Source organism: Arvicanthis niloticus, chromosome 13 (assembly GCF_011762505.2).
Source record: "Arvicanthis niloticus isolate mArvNil1 chromosome 13, mArvNil1.pat.X, whole genome shotgun sequence".
In the NCBI taxonomy this organism is placed as follows: Eukaryota; Metazoa; Chordata; class Mammalia; order Rodentia; family Muridae; genus Arvicanthis; species Arvicanthis niloticus.
Genome location: NC_047670.1, coordinates 18,368,458 through 18,385,233, shown reverse-complemented (window position 1 = coordinate 18,385,233; position 16,776 = coordinate 18,368,458). Strand labels below are relative to the sequence as shown.

Sequence of the window (16,776 nt, the reverse complement as noted above, 5' to 3'; positions counted from 1 at the left end):
TAAACTACAGTGATTGGCATTTTTCGAATGTAGAAGACTAATATAAATTTTCCTAAATGTAATGACGTAATATTTTTTTCTATTTTGTAACTAAAAACACATTTTATTGTAATTAGATAAAGAAAAATCATTAATTGTGGTCAAATGTTTTGGTTAAAGAGAGCGTATCTAGAAAATAACTTATTTTTATAAAGTACACAATTTTGGATTGCACACTCCAAAATGGTGAATAGTAGTCAGTTTTACACACAAATAAGTTACAGAAACTGGGGCTGGAACAATGGCTCCATGGTTAAGAGCATACACTGCTCATGCAGAGGGCCAGGACTTGGTTCCTAGCATGTACATGTTAGTTTACAACCATCCATTCATAACTCCAACACCAGGGAATATGGTCCTCTCCTGACCGCTATGTGCACCAGGCATGCATGATATGTACACACATACATACAAACAAAACACTCATACACATAAAATAAAAATAAGTAAGTTTTAAAAAGTAAGTAAAATAAATTTCTAAAACTGTCTTACCCAATCGGCCTTGAAACAACAAGCTCAACTTGTGGTTCAGGTTTGGATTCTAGAATAATGTTGTAAACTTCCTCAAATGTGGCTCCTTGCAATAGTCTCCCATTCCATTCCAAGACTTCATCACCTACAGTGTCAGGAATGATCTTATAAATATAAGGCAGGTCCATAAAATATACTGAAAATAAAAGCAATCACTGGATTTAAGCAAATTCCAAAAGCATATACACCCAAACAAAATAATAACACTGAGAACAACTCAGGTGGTACAGAACTTGAGCCAGGATAGTATGTTTCATCCAAATAATAGTGGCCAGTAGAAAAACCTGCATAAAGTTACATCTCTTTGATTGCTTAACAGAACTTCTAATTGTAGACCGTTAGATGGAGACGATGATCAAGGTCAACCCTCTCTTTGAGGACTGCATCTGTCTATTCTAGATTTGTAGTTTATACATGGTTAGTTGAGCACTGCTTTCTTTTTTTGAAGGAATTGGCCAAATAACATGGAATCACATAATTTAGAAAATGTGTGTTGATTGATGAAGTTTGTTTTCTAAACAAAATTGAATTTTAAAAAAAAATAAAGATTTTGGGGAAATAAGCAAATATTATAGGCATATTAGAACATTCATCACTAACATATAAAGTTAAGTATGTGGGGATGTGGGAGAAAATCTGGGAAAAGTTGGAGGATTGTGGCAAAATGAGCAAAATGTATTTTGTTCCAAAAAAAAAAAAGCATTTTTCAACAAAATATCATGTCTAGTATATACAAGGAATAAAAGACATAGCTTTCATTTTTTTCCTTTTTTTCTTTCTTTCTTTCTTTCTTTCTTTCTTTCTTTCTTTCTTTTTTTGACATAGCTTCATTAATGTCAAAAAGTTTTAATTTATGTGAAAGAAACGAATTACTGCTGGTAGAATCACTTGTACAACAGAGGACATTTTCTTAACTATTCGTGGCTAGCATTTTTCTTTTGGCAGTGCAAGTGATCAACCCAAGGCTGTGAACATGTCGCACACGCAACCTATGACCCAAGCCCGACAGCTGACAGTTTCAATGTAAATAATCAGTTAAGAACCTACCAGGTCTCAGATGTCCTACAGTATCAGCTAAACTTCCTTTCTTTACTTTGGTAATAAATGCACAAAGTCGACCTGATTCAGTCATCTTTCCTCCTACAACCTGTTTAAAAGAGGAAAAGATTGTCTATCATACTATTAAAGTGAACATAGTCAAAGACTCAAGTAAAAAAAAATCAGAAGAATTTAGAGACTCTAAACTATAATTTAATGTACACTAAATGTTATTTCTTAAGTGGTACAATGTTGCCATTAGAAAGTAAATTCCTGCAAAAGAAACCTTACATATTATATTCCAAATTTGCTGTAATTTATTTTCTACTTGTTAAAATAGACATACCTTAAAAATCAACTCAACAATTTTTTATTGTAGAATTCTCATTTTATAATTTCTCAAAACATTACATCACTTTTTAATTATATAAACATTTTAAGTGTAAATTTAAAACAATGTAAAATTTTTCATCATGTTTACTATAACAGACTACTATAATAATGTTTCAATTTTATTAATGATATACACAGTGATAATAGATCTTTCTTAAAAATTATAAAAACTAACTTCATCAAAAATATAAACTTTAGAATATTTGAAGCCCAATTTTTTTACTTTTTATTTTCTATTCAAATATTTACTATAAAAAGAGAAATACACATTGGAAACATGCATTAGGAATGCTGTAAAATCATATGGAAAATATAATAATCTTACAAAATTAACTACTTGACTCTGGACAGTTACCATTCAATCAGTCTACACCAAAGTTCACAGCAGGTGAAGAAAATGCTAGTGACTAAAGTCATTGACTAGAGTAAACTGGTTTGTTCTCTTATGAAGTAAGTTACAAATCACTGAACAAAATTAAACATTACTGACCTATCTTATCTAAATCCATATTTATATTCCCCAGTTACAGTGAATTATACTCAATTGCAATTCAGTCAATATTAATTAATACTGCTTAATTCTGAAAGTTAAATGTAAATATCTTATAGCTTCACATGTTCATGCAAATATTTTAAGAAAACTTAATGCTCAAGAAAATTTTAACAAGGCTATTATAATGATTAGTATAATTATAGTCAGTATAGATTATTACAAAATTCAGATACTATGGCAGGCATTGTATGAAATACTACTGGATGCTGCTCTAGTGTATCTTACGTCAACAACTCAGAGTGCTTGCCACATCCTCATTACAGACTCCAATCTGTGTGATGACAAGTTTATCCTCCCAAGGTTGTATGAGAAGCACTTACCATGCCCTTTGTCTACCCTTCACTTCCCCTTCGGTCTCGGCTCTCCTCTCTCCCCTTCCCATTCTCCTCACAAGGCCTGGCTCTGGGTCATGCTCACTCTGACTCTCCCAGATGTCTCTGTCTCTACGTTCTCCTTCATCTACAATGAATCCTTTCAACCACCAAAAAGCATAGAAATAAAAATAACTACTCTAATTGAAATCAAAGCCAAGCCTGCCTAACCTATGTTCTGCTGCTTTATTATGAATTAATATTCTGAATTAAAATCCCATCACTGTCAGCATGTCTCCTGACCATGGAAAGCTTAGAGGACCCCTATGAATACTGACTAAGATAAGAGATGTGAAATAACCAGATGAAAGTCACATACACTGGAACCATCCAATTTCACTTACACCAACAGTTTTCTAATACTGTTCACTATATTCTAGAGTACAATTTCTGCAGCAATGGTTCAACTCTTAAACGTTTATTCTATTTTATTTCAGTTTTCGACTAGGTATATTAGATATACAAAACCTAAAAGAGCTCTATTTGCATATATACAAAACAGCATTCTATAATTTTATAGTTAATATATACATTAATATTTTGCCACCTGATATAGTTATTTAGGGGTTTCCATTTCAAATTGTATATTGGGTTGATATAACTCAATTGTAGAGCATTTGACTAGCATGCATAAGGGCTTTAGTTTGATCCCCGACATCTCGAACCAAGACAAACTAGTTTTCCCTAAAACATATACATTTACATGTACTAACACACTTTACTATATCAAAACAAAAAATATACTTTTATGTAGTATATATATATATCATATTTTCAAGTTTTATACTAAAACTTAACGCAACTAATTTAATACTGACATAAATATAGGCAAGATAAAGAGTGTAAGTTCAAGCATATTCACTGCATTTAGGATTCAAACTCTTTCTAACTAGGTTATTACCAATGTCTTTCATGTAAACTACTATTATAGACTACCAGAAAATAACTGTGTGTGTCTGTGTGTATGCGTGAATGCAGATTACATGTATATGGGTCTGCATAAAATGTGTGTGTTTTCAGGTGTACATGTATGTAAGTATGCAAGGATGCATGTGCGTCCACAGGTGTCCATGTGTTTGAGTATGCATGGATATGTATGTATAGATGTATAAGTACACAGATGTACATGTGTATTAGTGTACCTGGATGGATGTGTTTGCAGTTGTCCATCTGCATGAGTGGATGTGGTGTATTCGCAGGATTACATGTCTGTGTTTTCAGGTATACATAGGTATGAGTGTGCATTTATATTTGTGTGTTTGCACTTGCACATATATAGTTGAACAGATGTGTGTGTGTTTGTAGGTGCATATGTGTATGAGTGTGTGTGGACATGTGCACATTTGTATAAAGGCCAGAGAATAACCTTTAGTGTCCTAAATCAACAATGACCTGGAACTTGTCAGGTAGGTTAGGCTGGCAAGGTGGTAAGTACACGAAATCTGACCATCTCTGCCTCCTCAGCTTTAGGCTCACAAGGGCACATCACCTCATCTGGCTTTTACTTGTGGAGTCTGAGGATTTGAATCAGAGCCTCTTACTTGTAAGGTAATCAATCACTTTGCCTTCTATCCTGGAAACTTCTTTAAAAGACTTGGAAAATGAGTTTGCAGGAACAAATGACAATATTTTAGAATTCTTGAAAGTGTGTGTGTGTGTGTGTGTGTGTGTGTGTGTGTGTGTGTGTGTGTCGTGTATGTTTTCAAGTGTACCTGTATATAAGTATGCAAGGATGCATATGCATCCACAAGTGTTCACAATAAGATTTCTCCTAAATTGGCATCGGTATAAAGAGCTATATTTGTTTTGTTGATAAATCTGTAAATTAATATAGAGCCAAAATCCAAGAAAGTTTATTACATACCTTTAAGCCCAGCATTGCTCCTGAATCTCGAGGTACACTCCCATCTTTTAAACGTTTATTTAATAAAATACGACCAATTAGGCGATCTCCATCTTTGGATGGCTGCCAGGTCACAGGGTGCTGACATACAATATCAACAATAAGAAAAATTAATTTTATAACAAATTACCATGCTTGAACATTATATCAAACTTCATAATTATAAAGTATTATGATTACACAAACCAGTTTACATTCCAAATTGCTAACTTGAGAGTTTACTACAATAGTTTTATAAACCCAATTTTATGAATTCAAGGTTTTCTTTTAAATCCAATCATAGCAAATCCTCAGTTATCTATCACAATACTAAATCATAATAGCTCTGAAATTTTTCTTAAAACATGTGACAGCTCAACTTTCTAAAGGCTCATAAAAACCTCACAGGTATAAAGGATAGAGACAGTAAAAATCTACTTAACTGATCTCATTAAAAAGTGACAATTTCTTCTTCAAACACTTTTGGACAGTTTTGAAATATTCTTACCCTAGTAAAAGTTAAAGGGGGAACATTAAAACATGAAATCTAAACTCACAATGAACATGAAAATTCACAAAACTACTATCTTTCCAACTGAGTTTGCATAGTAGAAACAGGGTGTACTCAAATATGAACAGATTATGCTTCTCACATCATTAAATTTCATTGATTTTCTTAATAGGGTTTTGCTACATAGACCAACCTGCCCTTGAACTCACTATGTAGCCTTATGCTGGTCTTTAAATCTGTAAGGATTCACTTGCCTTTGCAGCAATGACATAAAGGGCACCACACCTGGCAAAAAGGCTGTCTGAGACCTTTTAATCGATTCATTAAATTTCTTTTAATAGGTAATTCAAAGACAATTACAGTTAAATAACAATATTACCACCTTATTTCTTTATTGGATTCAGAATTATGTCTTTATAAATGACAAAGCATTTCATTATGAATAATATGATAAGCCACAAAGTAAATGATTTGTGTAATCATAGTAATTCCATGGTTACCTAAAGTAGCATGCATAACTCCATGCAAAATTTAGCAGGCAAAAGACAAGTTCCAGGCAATCACATCTATATGGTAAAAGATTATTTTTTGCTATACTAAAAGCAAATAAAATAATAAATATCGAAGCAGATGGTAATGAATCTACTACTAGTTAACACTACATCAGAACGCTACGACAGTAAAACGAAAGAACAAAACGACAGTGAAAGGGAAAAAAGAAAAACAACATTTTCTGTACAACACACCCAATTCTCTCCCTTTTGCATGGGATTCAGACAACTAATAATTTGATATTTCATCCCAAAGAAAATATATGTAAGTATTAAAATGAGCCAATCCAAAAATATTTATTTATTGTTTATAACAACATTGCAAAATTTTCTTATTCAACTGTATACAAAACATCCCTTTGTTCCTAAGGTTTATTGCCATTTCCTTAGTTTTAGGTATGCTGCCAATCAACAAGAACAGCAAAGCAAGTAAAAGGCTTTTTGGCTTGGTTGTTTAGTTGTTTTGTTTTTCTTTTCTGCACCTTAAGAGAATGCTACATTGACTCTTGAAATGCCCTGGTCTTTTAATATGTCCTGTTTTAATGAGTGACAGAGAGCAAACAAAGGAAGACCAAATGAGCAGGTTAGAAGGCAGGCTCCACAATCTCAGTACCTTATCACTATGGCTATGCTCCTCGTTAAGAGTTGTGCTACTACAGGTATCTACCCCAGAATCCTTAATCTGAGGCTCAGACCATTCCAAATCCTCTTCCAAAGAGTGGCCTCCAAAGTACATCATTTTCCTTTGTCTCTCAGACCTGGTGTTAGAATCCGACAAAACTCCCTGCTCACTAGTTTTTCTTTTTCCCTTTCGACTGTCCCCTACAAGTGTGAGATAAAACAAAAAAGATACAAAAAAAGAAAACATGCAAAGGTGTAAATAAAAAGGAGAGTGAGATGGTAACGGGAATTAAGTAGTAAGGCCCCACACGTCTCACCAAAGACATTGGGGACGCCTCACTGCTATGCCAAGACGCATGCTCCAACCAGCTGTATTCCATGTCTCCTGGGAGCCGGGCAGGCAAGAATGCAATCAAGGAGACAATGGGAAAGGACAGACAGAGAAATTATAAACATTTTAAACTATAGGATCCTGTCTGCTTTCAAGAACTTTATCTGTAGTACTCATTAGATACCAGGAAAAAGCTATAATTTCAAATAGAATTTATAAAATGTAAAATATAAGGCTTCTGTAGTCTAGAGAGATGTACAGAACAAAAGCCTTGTCAGAGTTTTTAAAAACAGAATATTTTTGCTAATAACAAGCAAAAGTCGAAATAAAAATGGCTGGGTAAGCTGATTAAGACAAAAACTAATCCGCTATGTCTGGTTTTGAGCTAATTTGGTTTTCCATGCTGGTCTAAAGCATGAGGTTTTTCTTCAAAAGATTGGTGAACACTTGACAATTAAGCTGTGGCTCAGCAGTAACTACTATCTTCAAGCCAAATAATTAAGTATTGTGCCTGGAATGAAGTATGATAATCTTTATAATGATGACAACTCCTCAAAATTGTAAGTGGTAAAAAAAAAAAAAAAAAAAAAAATTCTATGAGAATGACCAAAAGTATCACTCTATTTCTGTCAGTAGGAAGAAAGAGTGAAGACAATAACTTTTAATTATATAACATGAATTATTTACTATTTCATTAATACAATCTATCTTTTAAGAAATTAGACTGTTGCAGCTTTGGTAGACAATGTACATGACGGCAACTTGAAAAAAACTCTATTTTCCACACTTACTTTCTTCAAAAAAGACTTCTTTTCAGTCTACAAATGTATGTATTTTAAACACTATTATTGTTTTCATGCATTTACAAATATTTACAGAATACCTTCCATTTGTTCTATATTGTGCTAAGCACTAACACAGGTAGAGGCCAACACAGAAACATGTTTACAAAGTGTTGGGAAAGACACGAAATTAGTGTCAGAGGAGAAGACAAAATACTATGAGAAAACCTGAAATCTAACTCAAGAGTCACCAAAGAGCTTCACAGTAATGATATTTGAGATGGGAACTGAAAGACGTGAAAGTCGGAAGGAAAGAGAGAGAGATAGACATGGAAAAGAAAAGAGCATTCTAGTCTGATACTGTAAATAAGGAGATATATATATATATTTTTTTTTTCATTCCCCGCCAGCAGCAGAGAAGCGGGGGCAGAGGCATGCCAGCAAACCTAAATGAAAGAATCGGAGGACGGAGAATGCGGTGCCGCGTAGGAAGGTGGTGCCTCACAGTAGAGCCTACATGGATCCTTTTATTTCATACCTTTGTCAAACATTAAGGGAAACCTGACAGAATCTGACTTACACTTTCAAAAACTAAATCTAAATTCTATAATCTGGGTTAGAAGAAACCAAAAGCTAAAGGTGTTTTCAATAACCACTAGGAAAGATAAAAGTGACTATAACTTACACAAAGGTATTGACATTAGCTAACGAGAGAGAGAGAGAGAGAGAGAGAGAGAGAGAGAGAGAGAGAGAGAGAGAGAGAGAGAGAGAGAGAGAACTGTGAAATTTCACTATCAACGTGGTGAATAGCCAAAGTTAACATCCAGATCTCTGATCTCTGGCTAAAGCAACAGAATAAAGAAAGACAACTTTTGAGATGACAAAAATATACAGGAAGAACCTTTTTTGTTAGAGAAGATATGGTAGTAATTTATTTTATAGTCTCTAAAATATTGAATATAAACTTTATAGAAAAATTATTTTTAAACAATTATCTTGGAATTTTTGGAATATATTAAACAGTGTTTGACCTGTGTGTATTTAAAGGTCTATATGGGATATATTATGGGAATATCTGCAATAAAGACATTGAAGGTGCCCAGAGAAGGAGCTGCAGAGTCTGGAAACACACTAGAAATCATGCACTGGGTACCACTATAGATTTAGTAAATCAAAAAATATTGGTGAAGCCTAAAAATCTGTTTTAAAAGAATTTAAAACAATTATGTTTAATGTATGGATAATGTTTTAATGTATGCAATTAATGTTTAATTCGTGTATAATGTTTTGACATGGTAACATGATGCCGTAAGCTACAGATGTGTTGGAGCACATTGATAGCAATCCTAGAACACACACACACACACACACACACACACACACACACACACACATACACACACAGCCCAGAGACTGGAGACAATTAGTTCTTAAAATTTGTTTGTGAAAACAAATAGAACTGTGTTATCTAACACACAGAGAATAAAATGTATAGAAAGAACTCTTCACTCATGGGACAGAAAAGTGCTTCTTAAATAATTTCATAAACACAGATTAAAATTAGAATTTTAATTCAGTGGCAGAGGGAGACGTCAAGCGGGCCGTCAAGCAGGCCGTTGTAGATTTATGCCCCTGCCTGGGACTACACAGGAGCCGCAAAGTGTGTATACGTTAGAAAATGTGCTATTTTTTCAGGACACAGAATTGTTCCGTAAGAAAGCGTCTATATGTTTCTTGGCTAAGAAGATAAATAGTTACTCCTATACATCAAAAGCCATGAAGATTAGAGAAACCATTCAGTTCACAATCTCTCTCTTCCCTGATTTCAAACTACATGATGGTTAGAAATAAGGCCTAAACTCTGTAAAGTAGTTTAGCACTGTAACCTATTTGAAAACAAAGTAAAAAACATCCTATTAGTGGAAAAAGGGGGTGAGAGAGTACAATGTGCCTGGCATTGAATACCATTGGTTAACGTAGTAAAAACTAATGCCATTTTGAAAATTAAATTAAATACTAACCATCAAACATATAGAAAGATGTTTAACCTATCACAATTAACAGTATGTAGACATTAGTAGTCACTCCTTAATATTAACTCTTGTCTGACTCCAAAGGGCAAAACTAAGGTAATCAGCTATGCTTCTGATAACACTATGCAAGCATATTCATGGGTCTAGAGCAAGAACTGTTAAAAGAAACACGATAACCAAATGAACACTTTTACCTGAAAAACATCTGATACTTAACAAAGCAGATGGATAGGCTCTACTGCAGCATGGGAAGGACAGAGCAATGATGCAATGTCTTCAAATGTAGAAGAAAAATCACTGTCTGACAGACAAAGACAGACTAAAGAATTATAGAAGATAAGCAGGTCTGGGAGTCAGTAATAAAGATCCTCAGACGGCCATACTTATAGCATGAAAAGAAAAAGTGGATGAGTTGAAAAAGTCCTAGAAGGTAAGAGCAGAAAAAGGCTTATGCTAGAAAGATGGCAGCCTACAGTCAAGATGTTACATATATGATTAAACTAGAAGAATACAAAAACCAGGGTAAAAAATAAAAACTAAATATTATAACACACCAAAAAAGTATAGGAAGTAGAAAACAATTATATTGAATGATATCAAATGTCGCATCAGAACTAGGGAGGACACAGGGAGCCACACAACACAGTAGTTTTTAATTGCCAAACCAATGGCCTGGGACCCCTGTGGTTGAATTAGGGAAAGACTGGAAGAAGCTGAGGAAGAGGGTAACCACATAGGAAAACCAGCAGTCTTAACTAACCTGAACCCCTGAATCTCTCCGACACCAAGCCTCCAACCAGGCAGCATATACCAGCTGATATGAGGTACAGCAGAGGCCTGCCTGGTCTGGCCTCAGTGAGAGAAGAAGGGCCTAACCCTAGAGAGACTTGAGGCCCTAGGGAGTGGGGAGGTATGGCAGGGGCAGGGCAAGGGGTAGGAGGAGGTGGGGACATCCTCTTGGATACAGTGGGAATGAGGAATGGGATGAGGAACTTTGGTAGGGCAGACCAGGAGGCAGGTAACAACGAAACTGTAAAAAAAATAAAATTAATAACAAAAAACTCAGCCTAGATTATAAATACAATGAAATTATCTTTCAAGAAAGAACATTCTCAGAGAAAAGGCGGCTAAGTGGGCATGTCACCAGCAGACCTACTCTAAAGGAATGGCTCAAAGAAAACTAGCTAAGAACACAGAGAGATAGAAAGACAAGAGGCCTATAATATTAGAAATATTAGGAATAGGAAACAAATAAGTAAAAATATGGATAAATACAATCAAATTTTGTTTTCTTGAGTTTTATAAATCAGTATTGGAAGTGCAAGATATACAATATTTAATTTTTGATTTTCAACACAAATACAAAAATATTTAAAAGGCGGTAGACAAATGTAAGAGTGATAACTACCTCTAACTTGTTAACTATAAATGCTAGTAGAATGTAAATGTACACATGAAATACATTAGCTAAAACAATCAATTAGGAAAAACGTGAAAGAAAAACTATAGAAAAGCAAAATGTGCTTTTTAAAAAATGTTCAAATAAGTCACGGAAATACAAGAAAAAAATCAGAAACAAAAAATACAAATGGAAAAAATAAAAGTGAAAACAGTACATTTAACTGTGCACATGGGAATGCCTAACAAAATACTCATAAATAAAATTCACAAAGGAAGAAACAGTCTACAATCAAGTAAAGTTTGTATCAGGAACACAAAGTATACTTAGGTGTTTGAAAAAAATCAATGTATACAAGTCAAGGGAGAAAATCAAATGATCCTAACAATTTATTTATTGATAGTGAAAATGTATTTTTAAAGCTTAAGAATGATGAACAGATGGGATTTAATCACAGTAAATACAACATGAAACCAAAAGTTAAAGTGCTCAACAGCGAAGGATCTAGAAATAGAAAAAAAAATCACCAAAGAGAATATCTGTATTTATATAATTCCAAAACTGAATAACTAGAACATTCAACAGGTAACAGCTAAACAAACTGACATGAAGAGATCACAGGATGCTACCTAATAATCACTTGAACAAGGATATTATTGAATGAGGAGGGGAGGAAACTACTGACATCTGAAACATGTTGAAAGGCAATAATGCTAAATGGAAGAAAAAGGAATCTCAACGTGTCATTAAGAGAATGTTTTATGAATGAAATCACATGTATGTTGTGTTTGAAAGTCTTCTTAGTGGTTGGCACAGGTAAGAATGATGTGGATCAATGTGATGTCTCTCTAGATGGACAGCATTAGAGTGACCACTGTAGGAAAACCCATAATCCAAATTTGTTAGAGGAAGATTTCAAAACTAAACAAAAAAGTCTGTAAGTTTTAAATTTCTGTTCTAAGTTATGCAACAAATCAAAGTGATTACTGAGAGAAGACAACTCATTACATATATTACAGAATTATGGATATATTATTTTATTATTAGTTGTGAGAATTACTAATGTCTCATTTTGCTAACTTTATATATTATTCTCTATAGATATGCATATAATGATAAATGGTATAATATAGAGTTAGGTACTGTCTGTGGGTACAGGACTCCACTAGGACTTTTGGGACCTATCCATGACAGATAAGGAGGAAGGCACTGCAGACACAGTGTTTCACTGTCTGTTTCTTCCTTTGATTACAAGTTGTCAAGCTGGAGGAAAACTAGTGCAGGGCACACAGGCTCTCAGTGTTGCACACCAGCAACTTCCTCCATGCCAAAGGTTGCCTCAATGGAAAAGTTAAACTAAGATTTTGCTGTCTTGTAGACAGCCATCACCCCATCACTGGAAGTGCCTGATAAAATGATACAGTGCTTATCCACAAGCTGTGGAGAAGATGGAAGGTTTGGTTACGAAGTTACGTTGAAAGCATGCCAGATTCCGAATTAGTATGGTAGCTAATAGTTTTGCTAGTGTGAAAATGATCTGGCTATGAGTAATCAAAGGATTGAAACCTTATACTGAGTTTTTTTTCATTCATTTACCTTTCTAGAAAATACAAACTAACCAATTGTTTGTATATTAAACATTGAGAGAAAAAGTGTGATTATCTTACTTACAATAATTTTTCTTATAATCATTAAACTAAGGCAATAGCTTATAAAATATTATGTCACTGGTTGTAATTAGGTTAATAAAAGTTTTGAATGTAAGTCATGTACTGCACTAAGGCATTCTTCAACAGCATTATTTTTAAAATAATAATGTTACAGAAATTATAGCATGCTATGCCAGGGTTTCATATTGGAGCTAGAATATCTATGTTAAAGTACTGATATAATTCTGCCCTCTATTAGTTTTATGGTTCAGCAAATAATTTAACACATTAGGTCTCATTTTCTCATTTATTTATATAAGAAATTGTTACATCATGCAGATTGTTGAGAGGTTGAAATAGGGTAATGATAAACATTCATTGTAAACTATAGATCTGTCAATGTTGATGGTATTCTCTTTCTCATGAAACAAAGTCAGTATGCCCTCTCTTCCACCTTAGTTCTCATATTAGTACTTTATTCACTTTAATTTCTCAGGATAAATAATGGAATTTCCCAATATATGGTCCATACAACTTGGGTTTCACAAAATGTTAATGGGCTTCATTAATTTAAAAGGTTCCAGGCAAGAGAGTATAGGAATGCTCTAAATTGATTGCAATTAAATAGATTTCTTGACTGCAGAATTGAGTTCCTTCTTTCTTCAGGTAGTAAAGGCAATATGCCTTGCTGGAAGGGTCACAAAACATGATTTTCATACTGTTAACCAAAACACATAAGTCTTCTGATGATGTGTCCCAAGCACAGTATTTTGAGAATTAATGCTAAAACTTTTCTGTAGACTCAAGTTAGCACATGGGGAAACTCCCACATAAACCAAGTAATAAATAGTTCTCTATGGAAGATATTATAAAGGCATTTGTTTTGAAACACTATTCCATGGTATTGCACCCAGGCTTCTGGACATGGGAAGTGGCTTTGATATTCCCTACTCCATGGTCTTTCACTCTTTTCATGAGACTTCTGAATTGCTCCTAAGGTGGCAGAGTTTCACTGTGTATCATCAAGTTGCTATTTAAGTTGCTTGTAGATGTTTGCTTTGCTGGCTTACTAATAAGTAAGTAGCTGTTATGGAAAGCCTATATGATAAGGACATGCAAGGCATCTTTAGATATTCTGATCAACAATTAAGAACAGTAGCCATTGCATTATACACCATAGAATGGGAAAAAAAAGTTACCCATTAAATGATGGCAAACATGTAATGTCAAGAAGAATATTTGAGGGTGGGGCTTGAGAGGGGACTCGGCAGTTAAGAGCACTGGCTGCTCTTCTAGAGGACCTGGGTTGATTGATACCCAGCACCCACATGGTTCTCAAAAGTGACTGTAACTCCGGTTCCAGAAAATCCATGCCCTTTTGTGTTTTCTGCATTTACCAAACATGCATGTGTTGCACAAACATAACACCAGGAAAACACTAATACACATAAAGTCACAATTTACAAGGACAGACATAACACCAGGAAAACACTAATACACATAAAGTCACAATTTACAAGGACAGACATAACACCAGAAAAACACCAGTACACATAAAGTCACATTTTACAAGGACAGACATAAACCAGGTAAATACCAATACACATAAAGTCACATTTTAAAAGTATTTTCATGATAGATATTGGACTTGATTTCACATATACTTTTAAAAAACCATGATACAGTAATTTCATAATGTGGCCTAATAAAAGAGCAGCATAACTATGTGTGTGTCTGTTCAAAAGTGAAAGTCCTGTAATGACACTACAACTGATATAAGTACTTAGCATAAAATTATTTGCCAACAAAATCAATACACATGGCAATAAGTCTTTGATTTCTAAAAGTATTTTTCTTATATACGTCTTTAGAAAATAGGTATCCATAAATTGGAAAAGTCTCATTATTAAAATTTCCACAAAGAGTTTTAAGTCTACATGGTTTAGACATCCTTATATACGTAATGACCTTGGGTATCATAAATTAATGCTTTTTTAAATTTATTAATATATACTGACCTCTTAGTAGCTTATGTTTTATGAATATATGGTTAACCCACTACAGACTATAAAATCTGTGAGATTATACAAGAGTATACATTTCACAGTTGATAATAAGGCCTAAACCAAGACTAATATTAAGCTAACACCCTTTGTATTTGATTTGTATGTTTAAAAACACTTGCTTCTTTCTGAAAGACTTGGTCTCCAAAGTATAAAATCTTTCCACCTTTATTAACATTACTTTAAATAAAAGGTAAAATATATTTTGCTTAATTTTAAAACCCTAATAAATAAAACAAACATTTTACAATTTATTGTTTAGGAAATTAACATAGGCATGAGTTACCAACTTTGCTAACCTAATATCTACTCAAAATTTTTTTCAGGTAAACCAAAAAAAGGCCTTTAATAAACATCTAAAAATCAGTAGCATAAGTCCTGGAGAAAAAGCTAAATCATTCCCTACTGAAATAAGTGCTGCAAAACGCTATCCTTGTGCTGTTAGGAGAAAGATTAATGATAGAACTATAAAATGAAGTTGAAAATATGCCACATTATGATTAAGATATGTTTAATAAAAAAGTATAGAATCGACATCAATTAGTAATCAAACACTAGTCCTAAGCTTGACTTCAGGTATAAATGAGAGTGACAGGAAACCTTAGCACCACGTAAGTCACAAAGTTCTCACAGAAGGCTAGGTCATCCACAGGTGAAATAGCTCTTTGTATCACTAGACTTCAACCACAAAAACAAATACCTAAGATTGAAAATACTTTTGATTATGGCTGCCACGAACACATATTGACATATCTCAATGTCATTGTTCACCATAAAATAGTATAACACTCTGTAAATACATGTACATTCTATCTTTCAAGATTTAAGAGGCACAGGATGATATGCACAGGTTATATGCAAATACCATCATTCTAGATTTAAAAAAAAAATTAAACATTTGCATATTAGAGAGTCTGGTGGGGAGTGTCCTAGAATAATTCCTTGGAAAAATCAAGGGATGATTCTGCAACTTTACGTGGTCAAACTATAGACCAGGTTTACACATATGGACGCACAAACTTACACAAACACATATAATAAGCATGTTGCTCAACCACTATCCTTATCTGTGAATAAACCTGATATTTTCTGCTCTGCTCCATTATTACATTTTTTTTGTTTTTAAAATAATAGGTCTTAGTTATGAACATCTAAATAAGGAGAATTGAGACAGGGAAGTGGAAGACAAGCAATGGAGGTAGAGAATGAAGGTCTGGATTCTGCTCTTAAAAGGATGATTGGCAATATTTAGCCATATTTATGGTTGTCATAGTGACCTGGAGTGTGACTGGGACTTAGGAGGCAGAGACTAGGGATGCTATGAAACACTTCAGTGTATGAGACCATCTCATATAACACACAACTATCTAGGACCAACAATTGATGGTGATGATTAAAGAAGAAAATTTAAAAAAAAAACAAAAAGTATATTATAAAGTTTATGAAAAAATTCAAACTTAAAAAGCATTAAATGGATAAATTCAGGGACATTATGGCAACAGCATTAAAGACTTATTTCAATCAGCTTGTAATAACTTAGATGAGTACAAATAGGGCAGGTAATTTTTTTTAATTCTGAAAGGTAAATATCTCACATTAAACTAAAATAAAAGATAAGTGTTCTAAAACAAATGGTGCACAGAAAAATTAGAGTATAGAATCAATGGCTCTTCTGAAGTCTATGTATCTAGGAATTTCATTCTTAATTTCTTGAGGTGAGAAAGAATGCTATTTACCTCTACATTCTCCACTGGATCCAATCCAACACCTTCTAAATAATAGGCACGGAAAAAGTTCTTGGCAGAAAAATGAGAAATAGATGCTTTACATTTACTGAGGCATTGAATTATAGCTCAAATTACACCTCACCAATTAGAAACAATGTATCCTTCTTAAACAGCAATCAGAAGTTTTAACACAGGGCAGATCCTGTAAGAGGTAAAACCAACACAACCCACATAACCATAATTATGTATTTATCCAAAACACTGGAGAATCATCTTGTAGAATTATCAACTTCTACAGAACA

The 16,776-nt window shown here is 33.7% G+C and overlaps 1 protein-coding gene across 49 annotated transcripts in view; it reads right to left on the bottom strand.

The window, feature by feature from the left end:
- Positions 1-16,776, bottom strand: part of Rims2 (regulating synaptic membrane exocytosis 2) — a 465,628-nt gene that overhangs the window by 225,089 nt on the left and 223,763 nt on the right. For 26 of the 49 annotated variants that reach the window (XM_076911301.1, XM_076911289.1, XM_076911291.1 and 23 more), the window contains 4 exons: positions 6,483-6,691; positions 4,790-4,909; positions 1,618-1,717; positions 532-655 (listed from right to left, as the gene is read on the bottom strand). In XM_076911301.1, the coding sequence (XP_076767416.1) occupies positions 532-655; positions 1,618-1,717; positions 4,790-4,909; positions 6,483-6,691 (553 nt within the window). Of the gene's footprint in view, positions 1-531; positions 656-1,617; positions 1,718-4,789; positions 4,910-6,482; positions 6,692-6,807; positions 6,876-16,776 lie in introns of all 49 variants that reach the window. The other 23 variants (XM_076911299.1, XM_076911310.1, XM_076911300.1 and 20 more) reach the window with 1 other exon arrangement.